Source organism: Canis aureus, chromosome 7 (assembly GCF_053574225.1).
Source record: "Canis aureus isolate CA01 chromosome 7, VMU_Caureus_v.1.0, whole genome shotgun sequence".
In the NCBI taxonomy this organism is placed as follows: Eukaryota; Metazoa; Chordata; class Mammalia; order Carnivora; family Canidae; genus Canis; species Canis aureus.
The window spans coordinates 62,239,534-62,262,947 of NC_135617.1; the positions used below are offsets into that span (position 1 = coordinate 62,239,534).

General features: G+C 55.2%; 1 protein-coding gene and 1 long non-coding RNA gene across 10 annotated transcripts in view; both read left to right on the forward strand.

The window, feature by feature from the left end:
- Positions 1-8,628, forward strand: part of TFEB (transcription factor EB) — a 55,444-nt gene extending 46,816 nt beyond the window's left edge. For all 9 annotated transcript variants that reach the window (XM_077904058.1, XM_077904065.1, XM_077904057.1 and 6 more), the window contains 8 exons: positions 1,777-2,002; positions 2,088-2,342; positions 2,988-3,065; positions 4,826-4,946; positions 5,044-5,100; positions 5,678-5,753; positions 6,404-6,551; positions 7,526-8,628. In XM_077904058.1, the coding sequence (XP_077760184.1) occupies positions 1,799-2,002; positions 2,088-2,342; positions 2,988-3,065; positions 4,826-4,946; positions 5,044-5,100; positions 5,678-5,753; positions 6,404-6,551; positions 7,526-8,014 (1,428 nt within the window). In that variant the 5' untranslated portion in view covers positions 1,777-1,798 and the 3' untranslated portion in view covers positions 8,015-8,628. The remainder of the gene's footprint in view (positions 1-1,776; positions 2,003-2,087; positions 2,343-2,987; positions 3,066-4,825; positions 4,947-5,043; positions 5,101-5,677; positions 5,754-6,403; positions 6,552-7,525) is intronic.
- A 6,431-nt stretch (positions 8,629-15,059) lies between these two features.
- LOC144316884 (uncharacterized) lies at positions 15,060-23,081 on the forward strand. The gene is made up of 3 exons (XR_013382716.1): positions 15,060-16,472; positions 18,500-18,642; positions 22,315-23,081. It is a non-coding gene; the product is annotated as an uncharacterized LOC144316884 (long non-coding RNA).
- The last annotated feature ends 333 nt before the right edge of the window (positions 23,082-23,414 follow it).

The following is a 23,414-nucleotide window of genomic DNA, read 5'->3' on the forward strand; positions in this document are numbered from 1 at the left end:
ATGTAGAAATTGTTTACAAGTGAGGAAGCTGAAGCTCAGAGAGGTTAAGTGACTTGCCATAGGTCACACAGTCAACAAGTGGCAGAGCTGGGATTTAAGCCCATGTCTGCCCTGTTTCATAATTCTTGCTCAACCATGAAGTCATATGGCCTCTTGTAATATCGCCAGGATGGGACCCTCTCCCAGAATCCTGGGGGCTCTGTACCTCTCGGGGAGTCTCTTAGCTGGGAGGAGCCTTAGGCACCTTTCATTTTGTGCATAGGGAGACAGAGAGGCTCAAAGAGAAGGGATGTGCCATCGTCCCTCAGTGAGCTAGGGACAGAAGGGGCCCAGCTACGGGACTCATTCTGTCTTTTCCTTTTTCTTTTTTTTAAGATTTTATTTATTTATTCATGAGAGACACAGAGAGAGAGAGAGAGGCAGAGACACAGGTAGAGGGAGAAGCAGGCCCCATGCAGGGAGCCCACCTTGGGACACGATCCCCGGCCTCCAGGATCAGGCCCGGGGCTGAAGATGGCGCTAAACCGCTGAGCCACCCGGGTGCCCCATTCTGTCTTTTCCTCCAGTTTCTAGACTAGGCCTGGGGCCTTAGGCCCCCATCCCACTGAAACCCATGCACAATCAGGGCTGACATCCTAAGTGGCGGGAGCCCTCCATGGACCCTTGCAGGCCCAGGTACCCTGAAGCGACCATCTCTGCACAGGGTTGTAATGGCCTGTGCACTTGCTTTTCTCACTCACTGGAATGTAACTCCCCAAGCTCAGTGAATATAGGTAGCTTGCTGCTGTGTCGCCAGTACCTGATGTGTAAATAGTAATCATTCCCTGCACACATTCCTAGAACATCCACCACGTCCCAGGCCCTGGGCTGAAGGCTGAAGGCACAGCAGACAAAATGCCTACCCTCAGGGGAGTTTGCATTCCTAGTGAGAAAGAGATAGACCGTGAATGAAATAACTTAGCAAAAATGCATAATAGTTAAGATGGTGATAAGGGTAATGGGGAAACACACAGAAGGGAGTGTTGGGGAGGCAGGTAGGAGGGGCATCCCAGACTGAGGGAGGAGCAAGTGCAAAGGCCCTGAGGTGCGAGCTTGCCTGCGGTGTTTAAGGGAGTGTCAGGAGGCTGGAGGGTGTGGCTGGAACATGTGGAACAACAGAGAAAGTGTGGGGAGATGGGGTCAAGAGGGGACCATGCAGTGAGGATGGATCACAGAGGGCTTTTAGGGTAAGGACTTTGGCTTTTACTCCAAGTGAAACGGGAGCCATTGACAGTTCTGAGCAGGGGGAGGGACAGGATCTGACTTAGATTTAATAGGATCCCTCTGATTACTGAGTTGCGAGTAGAATGTTGTAGGGCAAGAAAGGAGAAGTCTGAACATTAGGGGGCTCCTTAAGATAAGGCAAGCTACAGGTTGGGAGGCATGGATGGCAGGGAGGTGGTGGTGGCAGGGCTGTATCTGAGGTCAGATCTGCCAGGATCACCATGTGGCCTGACAGAAAGCAAGGAGTCAAGATTGACTCCAACTATCTGGGACCGATCTGCTGCAGTTAACGAAGAAGAGATGGTCTCCGCTTCTGGCCCAGGAACCAGAAACCCTGGGTTCAAGTCTCACCTCTGTCACCCTCTTGTTGGGTGACCTTGGTCCCTTCTCCCTTCTGGGCCTCAGTGTGTCCTCCTGTACAATGGGTGCAGTCCCTTAGTCCTGGCCCCCTCCCTGAGACTGAGTGCTTTAGGGGGGACTGGCCCCTCACACACCTGCCCCCCTCGCCCGCAGGGAGCCCGTGCCAGTGGCCGCCATGGCATCGCGCATCGGGCTGCGCATGCAGCTCATGCGGGAGCAGGCGCAGCAGGAGGAGCAGCGGGAGCGCATGCAGCAGCAGGCTGTCATGCATTACATGCAGCAGCAGCAGCAGCAGCAGCTGGGCGGGCCGCCCACCCCGGCCATCAACACCCCCGTCCACTTCCAGTCTCCGCCACCGGTGCCCGGGGAGGTCCTGAAGGTAGGGCCTGTCCTAAAGCAAAGCCTGTCCCTGCCTGCCCTGCTTCTAGGAGCCCTAGAACCCTTGCCTTCTCCCCCCGCCCCAGGTGCAGTCCTACCTGGAGAACCCCACCTCCTACCACCTGCAGCAGTCCCGGGACCAGAAGGTGCGAGAGTACCTGTCCGAGACCTACGGGAACAAGTTTGCCGCCCACATCAGCCCTGCGCAGGGCTCCCCGAAGCCCCTGCCTGCTGCCTCCCCAGGGGTGCGGGCTGGACATGTGATGTCCTCCTCCGCCGGCAACAGTGCTCCCAACAGCCCCATGGCCATGCTGCACATTGGCTCCAACCCCGAGAGGGAGGTAAGTGAGGGGTGGCCGGTGGTGGCCGTGAGCAGAGTGGCTGCTGGGTGCTGTGCTCCTGCGGTTCCTAGTCTGACGGCAGAGGCAAGGTGCTGCTGGTACAGTACCTCCCAGTCTGAGGGAGACACAGCCCTGTTCTCAGGGAGCCCCAGTCTGAGGAGAGACACAGCTCTGCCCCCAGGGAGCCCCAGTCTGAGGGGAGACACAGCCCTGCCCTCGGGGAGCCCCAGTCTGAGGGGAGACACAGCCCTGCCCCCAGGGAGCCCCAGTCTGAGGGGAGACACAGCCCTGCCCTCAGGGAGCCCCAGTCTCATGGGAAAAGCCTCATCCCTACTTTTGAAAGCTCTGCTAGGAGAAACGAGAGAGTCCTAGAGGAAAGCCCAGCACACCTGCACAGCCATGTCCAGAGATAAAGTATATAAAGCAATCTTCTTGGGCAACTTGGCTTCTGGGGAAGAGCCTTGGCCTTGGGCCTGTGGGACCTGGACAACTCGCACTCTCTCTGGACCTTTTTCCTTTCCCCCGGAGATTAGCAGGTTAGGTGACGTGGGCTCCAAGGTCCCTTCAGGTCAGTGTCTGTCCCAGGGCCCTTTCTCCGTGCTTTTCTCCTAGCGGGCCCTCCCCAGATGGACTTTTCTCTTTCAGTTTGACGTCATTGACAACATTATGTGTCTGGATGATGTCCTGGGCTTCATCAATCCTGAAACTCAGATGCCCAACACGGTACTGCTGGCCAGGGTGGGGTGGGCATGTCAGAGGGAGGAGGGAGAGGTTCTATAGTGGCTTTGAGCCTGGAAGGTACCAGAGACAGGGGCCTCACCTGGGCAGAGCCATGTTGCTGAAGAGATAAGAGTCACCTCTGTGACAAAGCCCAAGGCCGAGCAGAATTATGAATCCACAGAGGCGTGCTCAGGCTGCGTGCATGATGGGGCTTCAGTGTGGAGTGGTGGCTGGGCAGTTGGGGAAGGCTTCCTGGGGGAGGGGTGGCTAGGGGAAGGGCAGGAGGTAGTGGTGCTGGGCCTCAGCAGAGGGGAGGCAGGGAAAGCATTCCTGGAGGGGAGTAGGTGGCCTTGAGCTGATGAGTTCTTCTGGGATCTGGGGCTTCCCTCCTCTAAAAAGCCTAGGACCCAGGGGGGACAGGCCTGTGTCCCTCACCGCAAGGGACAAGTGCTGGGGGGCTGGCTCTGTCCCCTCCCTCCAGCAGCCTCCTGGCAGTGTGAATGTTCTCTGGGCCTCCCAGGCAGAGGTGAGATAGCCGATGGGAAGGAGCCAGCCTTAGACTAGAGAGGCCTAGCTTCTGGCCTTGGTGAGTCCCTTAATTGTTCTGAACCCCAGTGTTCCCAGAAGCAAAAAGGGGGTGATGCCGTCTAGCCACAGGAAATGGGAACGAGCCTTGCATAGGCTGATAGATACTCACACGGAGCAGGTGTGCCTGCCCCTTTTTGGAAGGCCGTAAACCTCAGCTGCTCACGTCTGCCACTTGAGACTGAGCCTACTACCCTGACTGTGGCCCCAGCTCCTACCCATGAGGGGAAGCCCCCAAATCTTGCAGTAGGAAGCCCCACTGCCCTGGCAACATTGCCCCATGGCTCAGCTGGGACTGGTCAGGGCCAGTTGGGTCTGAAACCTGCTGCCAGCAGAGCACCAAAGGCTGGGGAGGAGCAGAGGTCCAGAAGGCACAAGTATTTGGTCCCTCTAGCACTTTCCATGTATCTGATAGGATGCCCGTGTACCACTAGGCTTCTGGCCCTGTGATTGCTCGGCGTGTTCCTATGGCAGGAGCTGGGGTGACCATTCCTGAGCTCAAATCTCTCCCTGCCAGGCTTCTGCTTAACCCCCCCACCGGCAGCCCATTACAACATGCCAGGCTCTTTGCAAGTTCAATCTGGAAGCCCAGGGTCTGGTGGCATCTCCCAGCCTGCTCACATCACACTGTCCGCTTCTGCGGCTTGAGCTTCTGCCAGTGACAGCCAGCTCTGTCCAGCTCTGTCCTGCCCTGCATCTTTGCTCAGCTGTCCCTCTGCCTGTCGAGTTTTTTCACCTCTCTGCTCAGAGCTCAATTCAAATACCACACCCTCCAGAAACCTTCCAGAAACTCCAGAATAAGATTACGTGCTTCTCCCCTGGGCTTCCTAATGCCTGGGACTTAATCCCCTCATCTGTCACCCTCAGGGCTGAGGCCTGGTGCAATCACTCCGCAGGGCTTCCAGCCACTAGGCTGGTTGGTTGCTCCCAGAGGGCAGGAGCCACACCTTATTGAGCTCCCAAGCCTACAGACTTTCCTGTGGAGCTGCTGGTTGGAGAGGCCCAGTGTGGATTTTGACATCCTCGTGCTGGCTGTGGACCCCTTAGAACTGAAAGCAGGACCCCGGGGGACATCAGTGCAGCTTCCCCTTGGTGTCCCTGGGAGTGGCTTTCCCCCGGATGATGGGCCCATGGAGAGGGGGTGCTCACCGCGTCCCTCTCCCCACCTCACCCCACAGTTGCCCCTGTCTAGCAGCCACCTGAACGTGTACAGTGGTGACCCTCAGGTCACAGCCTCCCTGGTGGGCGTCACCAGCAGCTCCTGCCCTGCTGACCTGACCCAGAAGCGAGAGCTTACAGGTACCACCTCCCTGTCTCACGGTGCTCCCCACTCCCAAGTCCTCCCTTTTCTCCTGCCTCCCTCCCAGCTCCTCTCTCCTTCTCCCCCAACCTCCAGACGCTGAGAGCCGGGCCCTGGCCAAGGAGCGGCAGAAGAAAGACAATCACAACCTAAGTGAGTCCCGCTGGCGCCTTCTCCCTGCCTCCCTTGTCCTTGCTCTCATCTGGGCTGCCTAGAAAGCCTCTCTGATCTGAGCCCCAAGGTTGGCAGGGAGAGTTTACTTAAAAAAAAAAAAAAAAAGCCACTCTGACCTGCATGGGTTCTAGGAAGGCTTCCCTACTCGAGATCTTACATCCTCCATGGGTGGGACTTGGGGGGGTTCAGCACTGCCCTCTGCCCTCAGCCCCTCTTTAGGAGGGGATGGGGGAGCAATATTCACAGAATCCCCAACACTTCAGAATGAATGGGTTTATCATATCGGATCAGATCATTGCCTGTAGGGAAGGAGTCCTAGCCCTGTGGCCGGGCGCGGCTACCCCTGGCAGCTTTGCTGTGCTACCAGCTGACCAGGTGACTCTGCCTCTAAGAGCCCCTTGGTTGTTCTGGCCCCGCATTCCCATAACAGTCCCCTTCCGTGAGTCCCCCATTACTTCCCAGAAGGGCCGAGGCATCCCTCCCTGGGCTGGGCCCCTTCTCCCCCACAGGGGTCCTCATCCTTCTAATTGCTCCCTCTGGGACTTGTTACCTCTAGTTGAAAGGAGGCGGAGGTTCAACATCAATGACCGCATCAAGGAGCTGGGCATGCTGATCCCCAAGGCCAATGACCTGTGAGTGGTTTCCGGGAGGGAAGGGGGAAGGGTTGGGGCTGTGGGGGGTGGGGAGTGTTGGCAGGTGACTCACCTGTATTTCCTGCACCGGACCTGGGCCTGCGCTGGTTGCCAGAGGGCTGAGGAGACAATCCCATGGTTGGGTACTACCTTCTAAAAGCTTATCATCTATTAGGGGAAAGAAGATCCCTCCACCCAAATCAGAACAGCTTGAGACAGATGAGCAAAATCCCGGAAGTGAGGCTGGGGCGGGGGCTTCCTGGAGGAGGAGTCATGCTAGGAACCTATGGCAAGGGCCTGGGACTACCACAGAGGGATGTTCAGGGCCATGAGGAGTGAGAGTGGGGGACACATATGATGGGTTCTGGTGGCAGAAATGGAAGGCCTAGGGAAGGAGGCTGCTCTGAATTATTTGCTTCCATGGGGTTAGTGAGGTGGGTAGTGGCAGCAAAGTCACCTGGCATAGTAGGGGGTCCGTTCTGTGCAGATGGAGCCTGGCCTCCTCCACAGATGGGAGTTGTTCGTGTCTAAGGTTTGCGGGCAAAGTTGGGATGTGCAGCATAGACTTCTGGAATGAAAGCAGGGTTTTGCTTCCACCTGCGGAGCACTTGGCAAATACCTGGCCGCTCCTGACGCTGTCTGGCCTGCAGGGACGTTCGCTGGAACAAGGGCACCATCCTCAAAGCCTCTGTTGATTACATCCGGAGGATGCAGAAGGATCTGCAGAAGTCCCGGGAGCTTGAGAGCCACTCTCGGCGCCTGGAGATGACCAACAAGCAGCTCCTGCTCCGCATCCAGGTCTGGCCCCCACACTTGGACTGGTTGGGTAGCTCTGCCTCCCGACCCCAGCCTGGCTCTTGACCTCAGGGGCAGTGCTTACACCTCTGACATTGGGGGAACGGGGATGATTGCCCACGAAGAGGGAGGACGGGTTGGTTGGCTAACAGGCAAACCCCAGCAACTTTAAGCAACAGATACCAGCTAGCAGTTAGGTTCTGTGAGGCCCTCATTCTGGGACCCAGGCCAAGTGACAGGCCCATCTAGAGTGGGCTCTTAAAGCCATGCGTAGCTCTTAAGGTGACACCTGTGGCTTCTGCTCACATTTCCCTGATCAGTGCAAGTACAGGCCTACACCTCACCTCAGGGGATGGGGAAGTGTGAACCTACTGCGAGGGTGGGAGGTGGGGAGGGAGGCAGAGATCTGGAAAGTGGCCGAGTGCCCAGTCTCACCACTGGAGACAAGCAAGGCTTGGGAGACTCCTGCCTACCACCTGGAGCCCAAGGTTGTAGTCCTGGCTGTGCTCGGGGTCTCTGCCTTCTTTGGATCTGAGGCTGGTCGTCCCTGCGAAGGGCGGGTGGGTGGCAGCCTTCTGATTCGTCCATTTCTCAGAGGAGATGGTACAATTGACATTACAATCCGGCACACATAGCCACACTCCAAGTGAAAAATCAAAGTTTCATGAAAGAACCCTCCTTCTTAATAGAGGCAGTGCATTCTGATCATTTCTATTCTGGTCCGGTCTAGGCAAGTCTATTTCAATTTAAGAAGAAAAAAATAGAGAGTGAGCTGGTCAAGACTCACTACAGTGGTTTCACAAGCCACTAATGAGTTGTGACTTGTAGTTTGAAAAAACACCGGTCTAGACTCTGGAGCTACCCTATACTTGCTTCCAGCTGAGCCAGTCTGTGGTCCGGGGGTGCCACAAGGGGAGGGGCAAGGGCAGCTGGTGCCCGTGGGTGTGCGCCCCAGCCCTCTCTGCCCCACCTTGCAGGAGTTGGAGATGCAGGCTCGAGTGCATGGCCTCCCCACCACCTCCCCATCAGGCGTGAATATGGCTGAGCTGGCCCAGCAGGTGGTGAAGCAGGAGCTGCCTAGTGACGAGGGCCCCGGGGAGGCCCTGCTGTTGGAGCCCGAGGTCCCGGATCCCGAGCCCCTGCCGGTGGTGCCTCCCCAGGCCCCGCTGCCCCTGCCAGCCCAGCCACCTCAGCCGCCGTCCCCATTCCACCACCTGGACTTCAGCCACAGCCTGAGCTTTGGGGGCGGGGGCGATGAAGGGCCCCCAGGCTACCCCGAGCCTCTGGGGCCCGAGCATGGCTCCCCGTTCCCTAACTTGTCCAAGAAGGATCTGGACCTCATGCTTCTGGACGACTCCCTGCTACCCCTGGCCTCCGACCCTCTCTTCTCCACCATGTCCCCCGAGGCCTCCAAGGCCAGTAGCCGTCGGAGCAGCTTCAGCATGGAGGAAGGCGACGTGCTGTGACCCTGACTGCCGCTGCCCTGCCGGGCCGGGGCTGGGGCCACGTCCCTCCCCACCTTCGGGCTGCACTTGTGTGTGAAGTAGCCAACTGCCCTGCCTCACTCCTCCCTGTTGGCCCCCTGTCTGGACTTAGTGCCTGCTTGGCAGCCTGTGGGGATCGGGACTCCCCGGGGATAGTCCTCCCGAAGGGGCTGGGGGAGAAGAGCCCTTCGGCCCAGCTCCTGGAGGTGAAGCCATGAGGGGAAGGGAGGGGACAGGGGTGCTAGAGGTAAGAAGAGGTCCTGGGAGGGTTCTGTCATCTGGGTCTGATCCCCACCCCTGCTGGTGAAGGAGGACACGCCCGAGCAGGGGGTTCAGGAAGTTCCTTCTCCGAGGCAGCGACTGGTCCAGGGGGTGCCCAGGCCTGCCTTTCTGGGACTCAGATGGCAACAAGTCTGTCCTCCAGCCTGGCACCCCCACCCCCCTTTGGTGCTAACAGCTCTCTACCAGGTGGTATGAGGGCGGGGGCGGCCGGAAGAGGGGGCGCCGGGTTCCTGTTAGAGCACGGGGTCACTGCTGGAAAAGCAGCTCCCTCCAGGCTCCCCACTTTGTGCCTTTAGTAAACACTGTGCTTTGTACCCGCTTGTCCAGTCTCCTTGGTGTGGTCTGGGGCTGACACACGGGGGAGGGTTTGACCCAGTGCACACGGTTACGGATTTGGAATTCAAAAACCCTTGATGGGGCTCTGGGTAGGGGGATACAGAGAGGAAGGAACAAGCCCGTCACTGGGTCCCCCCACCTCCCAGACTTGCCTCATGGCAAGCTGGGGATGTGGCCTGACTTGGGGGCCTTGGGTACTTGAGGGGGGTCACTGTCCCTCCTCCTGGCCACAAGATGGCGCTGCAGCCACGCGGTTCCACACCTCCAGCTGTGGTCTGAGACAGCTGCGCTGGGTGGTGCGGGGACCCCGCTGCTCAGAAGCCAAGTCTTCCGGTCTTAGAGGCTGCTTTGGGGCACCCCTGGCTCGGGGTGGGGGGTGCATATTTCTCCTGGTCCTGGATGCCTGTTTTAGTGGTGGCCTCTCCTGAATTTTCTCCCTCCCTGGGTGGGCTGACAGCTGCTTGAGAAAGAAGGTGGGGCAGGCAGCTCTGTGGAGGCAGGGCTGGCCACCTCTGCTCTTTGACGGCCCTAGCAGGACAGGCCCTCTAGGCACTGAGGAGCTGAGTCCTCTGGGCTTGGGGAAAGAGGACCTCAACTGAACTAATTTGGGGGGAGGCAGGAGTACCAGATTCTGGGTAGATGCAAGGATGAGGGCCCCATTCCCCTGCTCTGGCACTGTCTGGCAGTGAGGCCTCTGCAAATCCTTTCCTCTCTCTGGGCGTCTAATCCCCATGCGCCTCTGCTCTGAGACCCTGGGATTTTATGACCTCACCCAGGATGGGGAGGTAGGCTTGGGGCGGAGAGGGGCAGAGTGGCAGCCTCTTGAGTCCCAGGGGTCTTGGGGGAGGGAGGACAGGGTCTGGTTCTCTTCCAACTCTTCCCACAGTCTTCAGGCAGAGACCAAAATGGTTTTTCCCTCACGGGGCCCTAAGAGGCCGAAGGGGCCTAATTTAAAAAAAATTAAGAATCCCAGGATGAAAATGGCTAAGAGGGCAATTTCCTCTGTGCAGAACTGGAGATCAAATCAACATTGGAGCAATTAACGTGTGAGGGGAGAGAAGGGAAGGGAGCCGGGTGTGTGGGTGCCCATGGTGGCTGGACCGGCAGAGGCTGCGGGATTAATCTCAAAGTCAGATGGAGCCGTGGATGACCTTGCGGAGTTGGAGCCAGCCCAGGAGCAGTGGCATCTCCCCCTGCCCCACAGTCCCTCCTTGGGACACCCCCGCCACACATGCACTCAGCCCCTCCTGGGGCAAGCCCTGGCCTCTCACTGGGAGAGAGCCGATGGGCCCAGGCTTGGGCCCTGTGGACCCTGGAGCGGGAGGGGCTGGCAACTCCCAAGTCCAGTCCTTCAGGCAAAATTGGGGACTCTCCCATCCTGTTTTGTTCTCCTTCATCCTGGGGATCCAGGCAGTGGAGTGGAGAGCCGCCCTTCTGCTTCCTTGTGCAACCCGTCAAGACCGCTGTATTCCCCAGCCACCTGCCTGCTGGCTTCCTGTCCCCGAGGGCCCATCAGCCCCGCCACCACTTGCAGCCTGGGAAGCAGGGCCTGGACCCTCCTTGGCGCCGATGAAGGGTGTGAGGAGTTCTGCCCACAAGGGGGCGCCACAGGGCCAGGGCCAGGCCGCAGCGCGCGCCCTCTAGCGGGGGGATAGCGGCGTCTCAGCGCCACTGCACATTCCGGGCGGTCAGCCTGCGGGCGCTGCCAGTCCTGCGGGTTTGGGGATTTGGTTAAGGCCGGCACAGGTGCAACCCCTGTGCACCCTGGCAGGTGCATGTCCACAAGCCACCAGCCAGTGTTCGCGTATCTGAGACTGGGCTGCATGGCCCTTAGCTTGTGGCTGAGATGGAGTCAGGCCCTCAGCTCCGGACTGGTGGTTATGAACATCTCTATTACTATTTTTGAAGATTTTATTTATTTATTCATGAAAGACAGAAAAGACAGAGGGAGAGAAGTAGGCTCCCCTGTTCCGTGGGGTTTGAGCCCAATGCGGGATTCGATCCCAGGACCTGGGATCATGACCTGAGCCTAAAACACACACCCAGCCGCTTAACCACTCAGCTGCCCCTGAACATCTCTAATTAAATAAGAGGGGGATGCTTTCTTCACTGAGGCTTTTTATTGGTAGACAACACCCTCCCAGATGTCAAGTCTACGAGGGGGAAGTTATTTTTTAAAAGGTAGAGGGGGTAAGTGGGCTGGTGTAAAAACACAGACACATCCTTCCAACCCCCTCATTTCATGGTGGAAGCCCTCTCCCTCTCCCCACCCCCCCAGGCCTTGAGAACAAGTAAAAGCGTAAAAAGGGATTGGGGTCTGGGAAAGGGGTCCAAGCTAGGTAGGGGAAGGATAAGACACTGTCACAGCTGCAGGTCCCACGTGGGGTCCCAAAGCAAGAGGCAAGGTGCTGGACGTAAGGATCCTCATGCCACCCTTAGCTCCACTTCCTGTGTCTGTCAGCCTGTCCCCACCAGCTGCCAGCTTCTCACCCCCTTGTACTGTGAGGGTGTTGGGATCTGAGTCCCACAGGCTGAGATAGACACGGACACACTCGCTGATACATACACACTGGAAGGCAGCTTTCCACCCCCGCCTCCCGCGGAGATCTCCCCTTCGGGTCATTCGGGTCATTCGGACAGGTGGCCAGGCGTGGATGTGGGCCCTGCTGAAGCCGGGCTGGGGAGGGGGGCACTGGCTCTCTGCTCCTTAGTACCTCCATCCTCAGTGTCAGGGAGCCCTGGACATCCAACCATGCGTCTCCTCCGAGGCCTGCTCCAGCATCCCTAGGATGGGGCTGTCTGGGAAGCTGGAACTGGAGTGAAGCCTGGACCAGAATGTCCTCTTTGGGATTTCCGTCACCCACTGCTCCTTTAAACTGAGATTGTTCCTTCACTGTTTGGAGAACTGACTTGGCTGAGCGTCCATACACACTCTGGATCTCCCTCTACACCCACACATAGGCCCTTATAAAAAACAAACTCCAAGTGTAACACTCCTGCTCCAAACCCATGCCCCCTTCCCCATCTCAGGGCCCACTCCCCTTCCCAGCCCCTCCCAGCCACCCAGCATATCAGCTACAACAGCTAGAAACAGTCCCTGGGAGGCCCCTCCTGCCCCTCACCTGCTGGGGCCCCCACTTCTCAGGGGCCTGGGCCCCCATTCCCTTCCCCCGCTCCTTTAGCCTCATCTTTTTTCTTCACTCTCTCTTTTCCGAGGGGGGCAGTGGAATTTATACAATATTTAAGCAGCCAGAGCCGAGTCCGGGAAGATATTATTAATGTAAAAGGGACGGGCTGCAAATGCTTTTGGACCTGGTTACAATTAGAGGGTGATTTTTCTAAAGGTCAATGAATTCAGATAATATCCACAGGGGGGAGAGAAATTTAATACCTTTTTAGTGAATTAATTAATTATAATATTATATCGGCTTGGGGTTCTTTTCCAGAGTGATTAAGGGAGCGATCCGTCTTCTGTGAGGCCGGGGAGCAGCGCCCGCCGCCAGCGAGGACCCTGTCTCGGGGCTCAGGATGGGGCCCTGCACACTCCTCTCACCTCCGGGCGGCCAGGGAGCTGGAGGGGCTGCTGGGCAGCGGGGGAGGCAGGCAGGGCCCGTCCAGCGTCCAGCGTCCAGTCCCGACGAGGGCGGGCGCGGTGATTGGCAGTGTCCTTTCCCCTCAGCCTGTGTCCGCAGGCCCGGCCCTCCCCCGGCCGCGTTGTCGCTGGAAGAGCTGAGGCGTGCCTTGTGGCCTCCTCCTCTCCACTTGGAGAAACCGAGGCCCACAGGACTTGAAATCTTGCCCGAAGGCCTTCTATGAGTTAAAACAGACCAGGGTGGCAGAGCTGGCTGGAAATAATGAGAGGACTGCCTCCTCCAGCCTCCCAAATAATGCCTTCTGGAAAACCTCCACTGGCCAGAGACCCATGGAGCTGCCTGTGAATTCCCCTCCGGAAAGGGGCTCTTCAAGGGTGTGGCTGTGCCAGGCTCCGCTGGTACAATGAAATGCCCCACGAGTGCTGATAAGTCAAGTCGCTACCAGGCTTGGTGAAGGAATAGCTCAATTACTGTCCCTGGAGGGGGCAGCTGGGGGGCTCAGTGGTTGAGCATCTGCCTTCAGCTCAGGGCGTGATCCTGGGGTCCCGGGATCGAGTCCCGCATCCCTGCAGGGAGCCCGCTTCTCCCTCTGCCTGTGTCTCTGCCTCTCTCTGTGTGTCTCTCATGAATAAATAAAATCTTAAAAAAAAAAAAATACTGTCCCTGGAGGGACCTGAAAGTGCCCAGGGAAAGGCACTTTCCACCTGCTGGGTCATTCATTCATGTGATCAATCATTCATTCATGCACCTAACCTTTGTGGCACTCCTGCTCTTGTGCCATTACAGAGGCTGAGATAGCCCTTCTCAAGCCCCCCCAACCCTGTCTTAAGCCCCAGATGCTCATTGGTCTTTTAGTCACTCAGCACCCACTTTGAGTCCCCCCCCCCCCCACCGTGGGATGCTGGGGTTGTTTGGGTAGCTAAGGGACAGCCCTTGTTTAGAAGTCAGTCTCTGGGGCTTTGGGGGCAGGGAGACAGACACAGGAACCATAGGGAGGATTCAGCTAGAGGTTTAAAGAAAGGGAGAGGGGACATCAAGCTGAGTCGTGAGGACCAGGCTGACAAGGAGAGGGAGGGGGCGTTCCAGACACGGGGGCACAGTGTGAGAGGACCCCCTGCCCTCCACCCACCTGCCCTGTCATGCTGACCGGAGACCATCCCAAAGGCCAAACAGGCTCCCCTAGGCCATGGAGGCGGGAGGTCCCTATGCCTCAGTTTCCTCTCCTGTAACAGGGGATTGCAAGATACACTTGCCGAGGCTGCTGTGGGGGTAAAGGAACAGCTGAAAGGAAGTGCCCAGCAGCTCACCCCCATGCGGCTCCCCGCATCTCAGCGTCAGATGGCCTTCGCCCCGTGGGGTGGGTGGGGGCCCTGCCTGGTGGTGCCTTGAATTCCTTTTCCCTCCCAATCTGCGCCCCCCACCCCACCCCAGGTCCCAGCCCCAGGCCTTCCCGGGCAGGCGGACACCAGCGCTTTCCTCCCTTCCCGGCTCAGCCTGGGCCCCCCTCCTTCCCTGGCACTTCCAGCCCGTGCCCCACCCCCCAGCCCTGGCTGCCCCGCGGCCCCTCCCCCACCCTCTCCCCGTTTCCGTGTGCAGCGGGCTGGGGAGGGCCTTCCCATTGTACTATCTTTGGGCCCTAAATTAAAATTGATGACATCTTGAAATGAGCAGTGAGGGTAATTTTGCTTCTGAGCCGGGATGCTAATGAGGCCCCTTAATGGTGCCAACGTGGAGCTGACGGGTCGTGTGTCACGAGCAGCGGCGAGGGGGGTAATGGCCGAGGTAAGTGCCGGTAATTACACCCTGTCTCGCTGTATTTTGGCAGGCCTGGTGGGAGAGCGGGGTTCGATCACCGCCAGGGGGGCTGCCCCCCACCCACCGCGGGCCTGACAGCCAGAGATACCACCCTGGGCCCAGACGAGCCCCTCATCTCCAGCCCCACCTGGACCGAGGGGCCCGGGGCACAGCCCCTGCATGCTCCTCCAGCGTGTAACATGGCACACACGGTCAAGCACCACTGTGCACCCCCATCCACCCTCCCCGCCCCCTCCCCCATGTGCACACAGCAGTCATTGACACGCAGGCTCGCCGTGATGCTCGCCCACATCCACTCCACTCTCTGTGGATGCACACGGACCCATCCCCAGGACACACACATGTACACATGCACACAAACACGCCCTCCAGCAGTGTGCCCGCATCCAGCGCCTGCTGTGCCACCCGCCCGTCATCTCCAATGCTCCCGGCGCCCTTGGAGACAGGTGTTCTATTCTCTCTCTGTGATTCAGAAACTGAGCTGTGGGAGATGGAGCACCAGGTGCCAGATCACGCAGCGGCGGGCTGGCGCAGAGGCGGCGCCGGTTCAGCCCGTCCTGCTTTGCCATCTTGGCACCGTCCACGTTTCCTCTTGCGCATGCTTGCACTTGTGCGTCTCCGTGCACAAAGGCGCTCACATGCCCACACACGTACACGCCTCTTGCACACTCAGCTCCTGTATCTCTTCTGGGTACCCAAAGGCACCTGCCGAGCGCACCGTGCAAACCTTTGCTGGTGCACTGCTGACACATGTATACACAGGTGTACTCGGCACATACAGGCAGATGTCCACGTGCATACGTGCTTAGATCACATAAAGATCACACTACACACACACACACACACATACACACACACACACACACAGCACAGTAGCCATGAAACCACTCCAGGCTCTAGCATCTCAGTTTCCAGAGAAGATAAGTGCTATTCCACATCCCTCTGCAGTATGTAATTGTTGTTGAGGCAGAAGGACAGCCACACAAAGGGGTGAGATGTCCCCTCCCACGACCCCCTGCAGAAACACACCCTGGGTGCGCATATACACACAGTGTGCAGGACTCACACTCCAAACACATGGTGTCTAGGCTCTCCGTACATGCAACGGGCAACCTTTGGACACATCTCTGCACGCGCACCATGCACACACAATGAACATACACGCAGAGCCCTGGTGTAGGGCCTCCCCCCAGTATACCTACTGAAAACTCCATAGAAGCATCTGGGTACTTGTCATGTGTAGATCCTGCCCACCGCCCCCTCCCAAACACGTATCAAGTGAAGATCCCAGTAGAAGGAAACAACACAGACTCTGACTGCTTGGGCCTTTGGCCTCAGTCCATCACTTGACTTGCTGTGTGACCTTGGGCAGGTTACTTAACTTACCTGTGTTTCACATGTGTAAAATGGGGATTATGATTGTGTGCCTACCACATAGGGTTGTTGTGAGGGTTAAAAGAGTGAACAGACATAGAGCACTTACTGCCCAGCACACAGGAAGCCCCAGGAAGTGTGGAGGCAAGGTGTATAGTGATGACAAAGGACAAGCCCTGAGGAGTGGGCAGCGAAGGCACAAGAGGGAGTGCCCGCCTAAGGCTGGGGTGGTCAGGGAGGGCTTCTTGGAGGAAGAGAGATTGAGGCTGGGCCTTGAAAAAGAACTGTAGCCACTGTTTATTGAGCCCCTACTTGGTGCCGGGCCCTGCCCTAAGTACTCTGTATCAATTAACCCTGGGAGTCCTCTGTGACCCCCAGGAGGTGGGTCTGTCATGTCCACATTATGCATAAGGAGAAAAAGGCACAGGACACTTGGTACCTTGTCCAAGGACAGGAAGGCTTAGGGAAGAGGAGCAGAGGGCACGGGAATTCCAGGTGGGGAGCAGCATGTGTCAGAAATAGAGCAACAGATGGGAAAACACCCCAGAGGGCTTTCCTTGACACACTGTAACAGTTTCCAGATAATGAGAAGCCGGTGAGCATCTGGAGGAACGTTGTGACCTACTTGCCGTGTCTCTTGCAGTGACACCAGGGACCTGGTGGGGGTGTGGGTGGCTGGCACTGCCCACAGCATGCTAAGATGGGGGCAGCACTGGCATCTTCACCCTCTCCCTCTCCTAAGACCCAGAGAGGGAACGGGATATCATCGGACCACCTTGGCCCTGGAGACCAGGTCTGGCTGGGACTTGAAGAGGTGACAAGGGGCCGTGAGCGAATCTGCCCATCCTGTCCCAACACCAGCATCGTCATGACCTAGGCGCTGGTTCTCCAGGACTCTTCAACAAGAAATAAGCCACTGGTCAGGGTGCCCAAGGCTCTCCTCGAACGGGCCACCATATCCCTTTTGGCCTCATGTCCATCAAAGTGTCCCAGGCCTGACAAGCAAATCTGCTCACCAGCTTGAAGAGATCATAGCCAACGTAAGTGCCCAGCCTCTCGGAGCGTCTCGGTTCAAGCGCTCTGGGACTCTGCCACCGTCTATCTCAGATCTTCAGGCCGGTGGCAGGAAATGGATAATGGAATATGCCGCCTCTGGTTGGGCAGTTCTTTGGGTAATTGGCTTATGTCCCTGTTCCCTGGCCTCTGTAGGTTCCTCTCTCTTACCTGCTCCCAGTCCGCTTGCCAACTGTCCAACCTCCTCCCCCAATAGGCAGCCTTGACTGCAGACACCGAGGTGCTGTTCCCACAACACGGGTCCCTCAGCCATGCCTCTGCTTATACTTTCCCTGTATCCCAGTATCCTGTATCCCATGCCCCAACCCCACCCACCAGAGATTCAACTTGGAGCCACACTCCCCCATAAGTAATGTCTGCCCCTCCTCATCCCACCAGGCCCTTCTTTCATGGCACCCCCTTGCCAACCAGGAGGAGCATGGGAGGAGCATGGCGGGGGCAGGAGGAGAAGGGGTGTGAGCTGCTGAGCATCCCCTCCTGCCCCGCCATGTGGGTTAGCATCCCAACGCCTCCCCTTTCTAGTGGTGAAAGCTTGGGGGAGTCCTCGCCCACATCCCCACACTTGGTTTTCCCTGTTTTGTGGCCACAACCCAACCCTGCCCCCTCTTGGCTAGTATGTGCTGCACCTGGCCCATGGCAAGCAGGGGAAGGGGTGTCCGCTGTGGGGTCACATCATTTATTGTCTAAATTGGGGCACTCTGAGAATGGAAGAAGTTACTGTTAGTGACATCAGGGCATCAGGTGAAAATAGACTGTTCTAGAAGCAAGATGTGTGGTCACTACATCCACACATGGTGTCACTCCCCTTCCTGTCCACACCTCTGGTAGGACAAGGTGGGCATTTCATGAGTGCTGTTCCTGCTTCTCACTGTCTAAGCTGGGCCTGCCCTGGGGTCCCCAGAACACACTTCTGCCCTGATATGGGCCAGGGGTTTTAAAGAAGAAATGCTGCAGGGTCTTGAATCTAAGGTGCTCAAAATGTAGAAGTTGGTGTTATTTATATTATTATCAGAGAGGGCACCTGGCTTCAGGCCAGGGCAGTGTGACCTATTCCAGTTGACCCTTCTAGCACCAGAATGGGTTCAGGCGAGGCTGGGGGCGGTGGGCTGCTGCCCACCAAAGGCCCCTTAGGTGTCTTAACTGGTAGATCCTAGAGAAGGGGAGGGGAGAGGGGAGGCTGCTTCCTAATGAACAATTAGTGTCTGCTGTATGGCTAATCATGTGGTTCCGTGTAATTAAGAAGCTAATTAGTGCTGTGTCAATTAAGGCTTAATTAGTCCCCTCTTTGGAGAAGCCTGAAAGACCCTCATGCTGGAAGCTTCCGGAATGGAAGGTGGGGATGGGGAGAGGTGGATGCAAAGAGGGTATGAAGGGGAGCCCCACTTCCTCTTGCACCTCCTCCAGTTCTGGGATCAATGACTTATCCCCACTGGTTCCGATCATGGAGATTTGGGGGTCCTGTGAGGCTCTCCCTCACTACCAGTGTGTGGTCACCCCAGAGTGATGACACCTCTGCACAGCTTCTATGGAAGCGGGCCCTTAAGGCACTGCACCCCTTCTCCACACCTGTTTTAGGGTAGCTTCAGCTGCTCCCCCTTGAGGAGAATGAGGAAACCAGGACCCAGAGGGGTTAAGTAAGTCGGTCAAGGTCACACAGCCAGTTAACCGACAGATCTGGGATTAAACCCCAGGACCACCCGATTCTGGGACCTGCTCTGAAAACCTAAGCCTGAGAAAGTGAATGCACAGCCCACAAGCAACCCAGCCTGATCCTGGAGGCTTTGCCCTTGCTAATGCTTCCCTGTCCCCCAATACCTGTGAGGCTCATGCCCTCACTCATTCAGGTCTCTGCTCAGATATCAGAGAGCCTGTGATCACCCTGTATGGAATGTCACCCCCACACTCCCTGTCCCTGTTCCCTCGGGGCAAATATCCCCATCTGACTGCCTGTATATTTATTTACTCTTTTGCTCGTGGCCTGTCTCCCAATTAGAGAATGGAAATTCCATGCATGCAGGGACTTTGCTGCTCTATCCCTGGTGCCCGGCATGGAGTAAGTGCTCAATGAGCATCTGCTGACTGAACAGGCCTGGAGTCGTGCACATGGTGACCCAAAGCACGCTGAACACAAAGAAGGTGATGAAGTGTTTCCTTCTTCCTCCTTCCTCTGCTCCCCACTTCCCTGCCCCCCCACCCCAACATGGCTTCCTTTGGGATTCCCTAGCTCTCAGCCCTGGAGATGAACCAAAGGCTGGAGAGGGTTGGGCAGAGTTGGACAATATCTCTGGTTAAACTCCTGCCCCCACCCCCTTTCCAGAACCTTCCATCACTGCTTCCTTCTTATTTCTTTCTCCTCTGACCCTCACCCCTGTTAGTCAACCACGACCTGGCCTGGTGGCTGGATATAGAGCAACACTGGTTACCCTCCTACAGACTGGAGGCTGCAGATAGAGCTGCGTCTGTGCCATGCTGGACAGTGGGGCCCTATCTGTGTGTCCACATGAGGGCACTTGGAAGGACAGTTGTGTTTGGAGTGTCGTGCTCCGCAGGTCTCCCTTTCACCTGTCAGCATCCAGCCAGCTGGTTCCAAGGCTTCCTGGTCCCCCCTCCACACACCTTGTTACACACCCTTTACACAGGGGTGCCTTCTCCTCTGAATGGGTGGCGTCAGACCTGAACCCTTCCCTCCTGCCCTGTTTCAAACTTTTAACAGCTTTATTGAGATATTATAATTTACAAACATAAAGTTCACTCATTTTAAATGAACAATGCAATGGTTTTTCGTATATTGATAGGGTTGTGTGATCATCATCATCATCATCATCATCATCATCATCATCTAATTTTAGCACATTTTCATCACCCCAAAACGTAACCCTGGATCCATTAGTAGTCCCTCCCTGACCACCACTAATCGGCTCTCTGCCTCTACAGATATGCCTGTTCTGGACATTTCATAAAAAATGAGATTGTTCAGTACATGGTCTTCTTTCATTTAGCATAGTGTTTCCCTCACCCTTTCTACTGTTATAAATACTGTGATGGACATGAGATCTTCAGGACCACCAGACCTTGAACATAAGACTTCAAGCACAGCTTGAATAATTTCTTTAGGAACTTCTAGATGTGAAATTGCTAAGACGCCTGTAGACCCCTGTAAACTTCTAGACATGAAATTGCTAAGGCAAAAGATGGGGCCTTTGGTTGGATCTATTTCTCATCCCCTTCTGTCTTCACTGTCTCATTGGAGCCATTTGGCATCACCCCCGGTTTTTCTCGTGCCCTTCCTTTCCCTCCTTCCACCACCTCTCATCACCTTTCACCACCCTTGGTCTCCTCCTGCTTTTGTCATGATCACCGACTGTAGCTTCAACTTCCAGGAATGTCTTTGCTGGATTGTTCCCCATTGCTTATGGGAAGCCCACACTCCTTGGTGGTCTTTCAAGCTTTATCGCACCCCTCAGCCTCCTTCCCCCCTCCCTCCCTTCCTGCCTTCCTTTTCTCCTTCTTCCTACCTCCCTCAAGGACTTCAATAATCACACCAGCCCAGCTCCCTCACCTGCCTGAGCTGCCCACCTCTGACCTTCTGTGATGGCTTCTGTTGGCTTGGCCTTGTAACTCTGAATTCCCAAACCAAACACCAGCTGCTCCATGCAGCTTTTCCTGATTCTTCAACCTGGAAGTATTGTCTCCAACTTTGGAACGATGCAGAATGTAGGATGCAGGCTAAGATCACACCTCCTGCCAAGCTTCCTCTGCTGGATGTGGGCAGGGTGGCGGTTCTGGGCTAGGACAGGCTAAGTGAGGGTCAGGCAACAAGCTTCTAGCTGTGCTTGGAAGGAGACACTCGGCACCATCCCTCTGGGGCCCATGGTCATCACCGCATTTCAACAATCCTTTCTAAGCATTTTCTAGAAGCCTGGCCCTGGGCTAGGTCTGGAGACAGGGAGTTAAAGAAAGACAAATCATTGCCTGCAGAGAACCTACAGTTTAGTGGGAGAGGAGACGAGTAAACAGACCCTTGGAAAACAAGGTGGGGAGAACACTGGGAACACAGGGTGGCCGCTAGTGCTACCCCCACGGGCTGGCGCTAGGGGCGGGCACAGAGGAGCCCCTGCCTTCCTGCCTCTTGGCCAGCAGTACGATAGCAGGGAGGCCAGATGGGAAGGGGGAGCAGAGGAATTAGGCTGGCAGAGAGGAGAAAATGAAACACAGAACAGAGATAATTGTTCCCATTTGACAACTTTTTCTAATTAGGGACCAATTATGTCCTCAGGTATCCAATTGGGGTCCTGGTAGATGCTCTAATTTGCTAGGTAATTACTGGCCAGTAATTCTACCAGGATGAAATTTAGGGAAGAAATATGTTTTCACAACATTTTGGTTTTCTCTCTCCTGGGGGCTTTGCCTAGAAAACAAGCTGGGTGATCTGAGTTCTCTCTTCTGCCTCCCATTCCTCATGGCCGGGTGTCCCCTTCCTGGTCTCCAAGCCTTCCACTGGCCGGGTGTCCCCTCCCTGGTCTCCGAGCTCCAGGGGCTGCCGATCTCCTTGGAAACCACTTGCCAGCACCACAAGGATATAGGGGTCATCTGTATTTTTGCCTTTCTAGCATCCAGCCAGCTTTTGCTAACAAAATTACTATGTATCAGGAAGCTATTCCAGGTCTCTCTCACATGCACACGCACACGCACACGCACACACACACACAGATTTATTTAATTCTATAACCCAATGGTATGGATATCACTGTTATCCCCATTTTATAGGTAGAAAAACCAGGGTACAGAGCAGTTAAGTAACATGTAGGAATTTACCATAAGGAAATGATCCAAGATGTGCTTCAAGGTTTTAAGTTCCAAGATGTCCATAATGATGTTACTTATAATGTCCAACATGAATAGTCAGTGGTGGTACCAAAGCAGGAAACCAGATAGTTTGGCTCTTGAGGCCATGTGCTCGGGCACAGTGCTATGCCGTCCTTCACCCCGAAACTGTTCTGCCTCAGTTTCCTCCGGGAAACCATTCCTTCTTCATTTACTAACACGGCTTTCTTGAGATATGCCGGACATTTATTGAGTGTATTTAACGTGTAGAATTTGGTAGAATCTCACACATGTTTCCACCCGTGAAAGTATCACCACAATCAAGATGGTGAATGTATCCATCCCCTCCCAAAGATCCCTCGTGATCCTCCGGAATCCCTTCCTCGTGCTCTTCTCCAACCCCCCTCTACCCCAGGCAACTATTGGTCTGCTGTCTATCACTATAGATTAGTTGGCATTTTCTAGAATTTTCCCTAAATGGAATCACACAGGCTTTTTACTCTGGCTTCTTTCGGTAGGCATAATCATTTTGAGATTCATCCGTGTTGCTGCGTGTACCTGCACTTCATTCCTGTTTGGTGCTCATAGCCCATTGTAGAGATATAACACAGTTCCTTTCTCTGTCCACCTTTTGATAGACATTGGGTTGCTTCACAGTCTGGCTGTTGTAAATAAAGCTGCTATGAACACCTGTGTACGAGTCTTTGTATGACATGCTTTCACGTCTCTTGGGTAACTACTTATGAGTGGAACAGACATGCCATTTGGTGGGTGTATGTTGAATTTTTAAAGAAATTGCCAAACTGTTTTCCAAAGGGCTACTAGCGTCGCTTTGCATTCCCACCAGCAACCTATGAGAATTCCAGTTCCTCCACTGCCTCCAGAATATTTGGTCTGGTCAGTCTTTCATTTCCGCCATTCTAATCAATATGCAGTGATATCTCATTGTCACTTTCTAATTAAGATTTTATTTATTTACTTTAGAAGGAGAGCGAAAGTGTGAGCAGGGGAGGAACAGAGGGAGAGGAAGATAATCTCCAGCAGACTGTGCTGAGTGCAGAGTGCAACGTGGGGCTCCATCCCAGGACCCTGAGATCATGACCTGAGCCGAAACCAAGAGTGGGACACTCAACTGACTGAGCCACCCAGCCGCCCCCTGTTGTGATTTTAATTTTAATTTCCCTGATAACTAATGATGTTGAATGTTTCTTTCTTTTCTTTTTTCTTAGGATTTTAAAATTTATTTGTGAGAGAGAGAGAGAGCCAGCACGAGTGGGGATGCTGCAGAGGGAGAGGGAGAAGCAGTCTCTCCACCGAGTGGGGAGCCTGATGCAGGGCTCCTTCCCAGCACCCTGAGATCATGACCTGAACAGAAACCAAGAGTCTGACGCTCAACCGAGCCACTCAGGCGCCCCTTCCATTTCTTCTTTGATTCTCTCAGCAACATATTTTAATTTTTCAGTGTACCAGTCTTGTGTATCTTTTGTCAGATTTATCACTAAGTATTTCATAGTTTTCAAAGCTATCATAAATGTATTTTGGGTAATTTGGGGCTGATTAGAGGTTTATCAATTTTATTGGATTTTTCTTAAGAAATCAGCTTTTGGGGGATCCCTGAGTGGCTCAGCGATTTAGCGCCTGCCTTTGGCCCAGGGAGTGATCCTGGAGACCCGGGACCAAGTCCCACATCGGGATCTCTGCATGGAGCCTTCTTCTCCCTCTGCCTGTCTCTGACTCTCTCTCTGTGTGTGTCTCTCATGAATAAATAAATAAAATCCTTTAAAAAAATCAGCTTTTGGTTTTATTCATTTTCTTTGTTGTTTTCTAGTTTTTATTTCATTGATTTCTGCTCTGTTCCCCCTTTTTTTAAAGGTATGCCTCTGCAACTTTATTTCTTGTTTATTCATTCATTCATTCATTTATTTGTTTGTTTGAAAAGTAAGTTCTAGGCCCAATGTGGGGCTTGAACTCACGACCTGGGATCAAGAGTCACATGCTGCATCATCTGAGTCAGCCGGGGGCCCCAGTTTCTGCACTGTTCTTTATTATTTCCTTTCTTCTGCTAGTTTCAGGTTTCCTTTGCT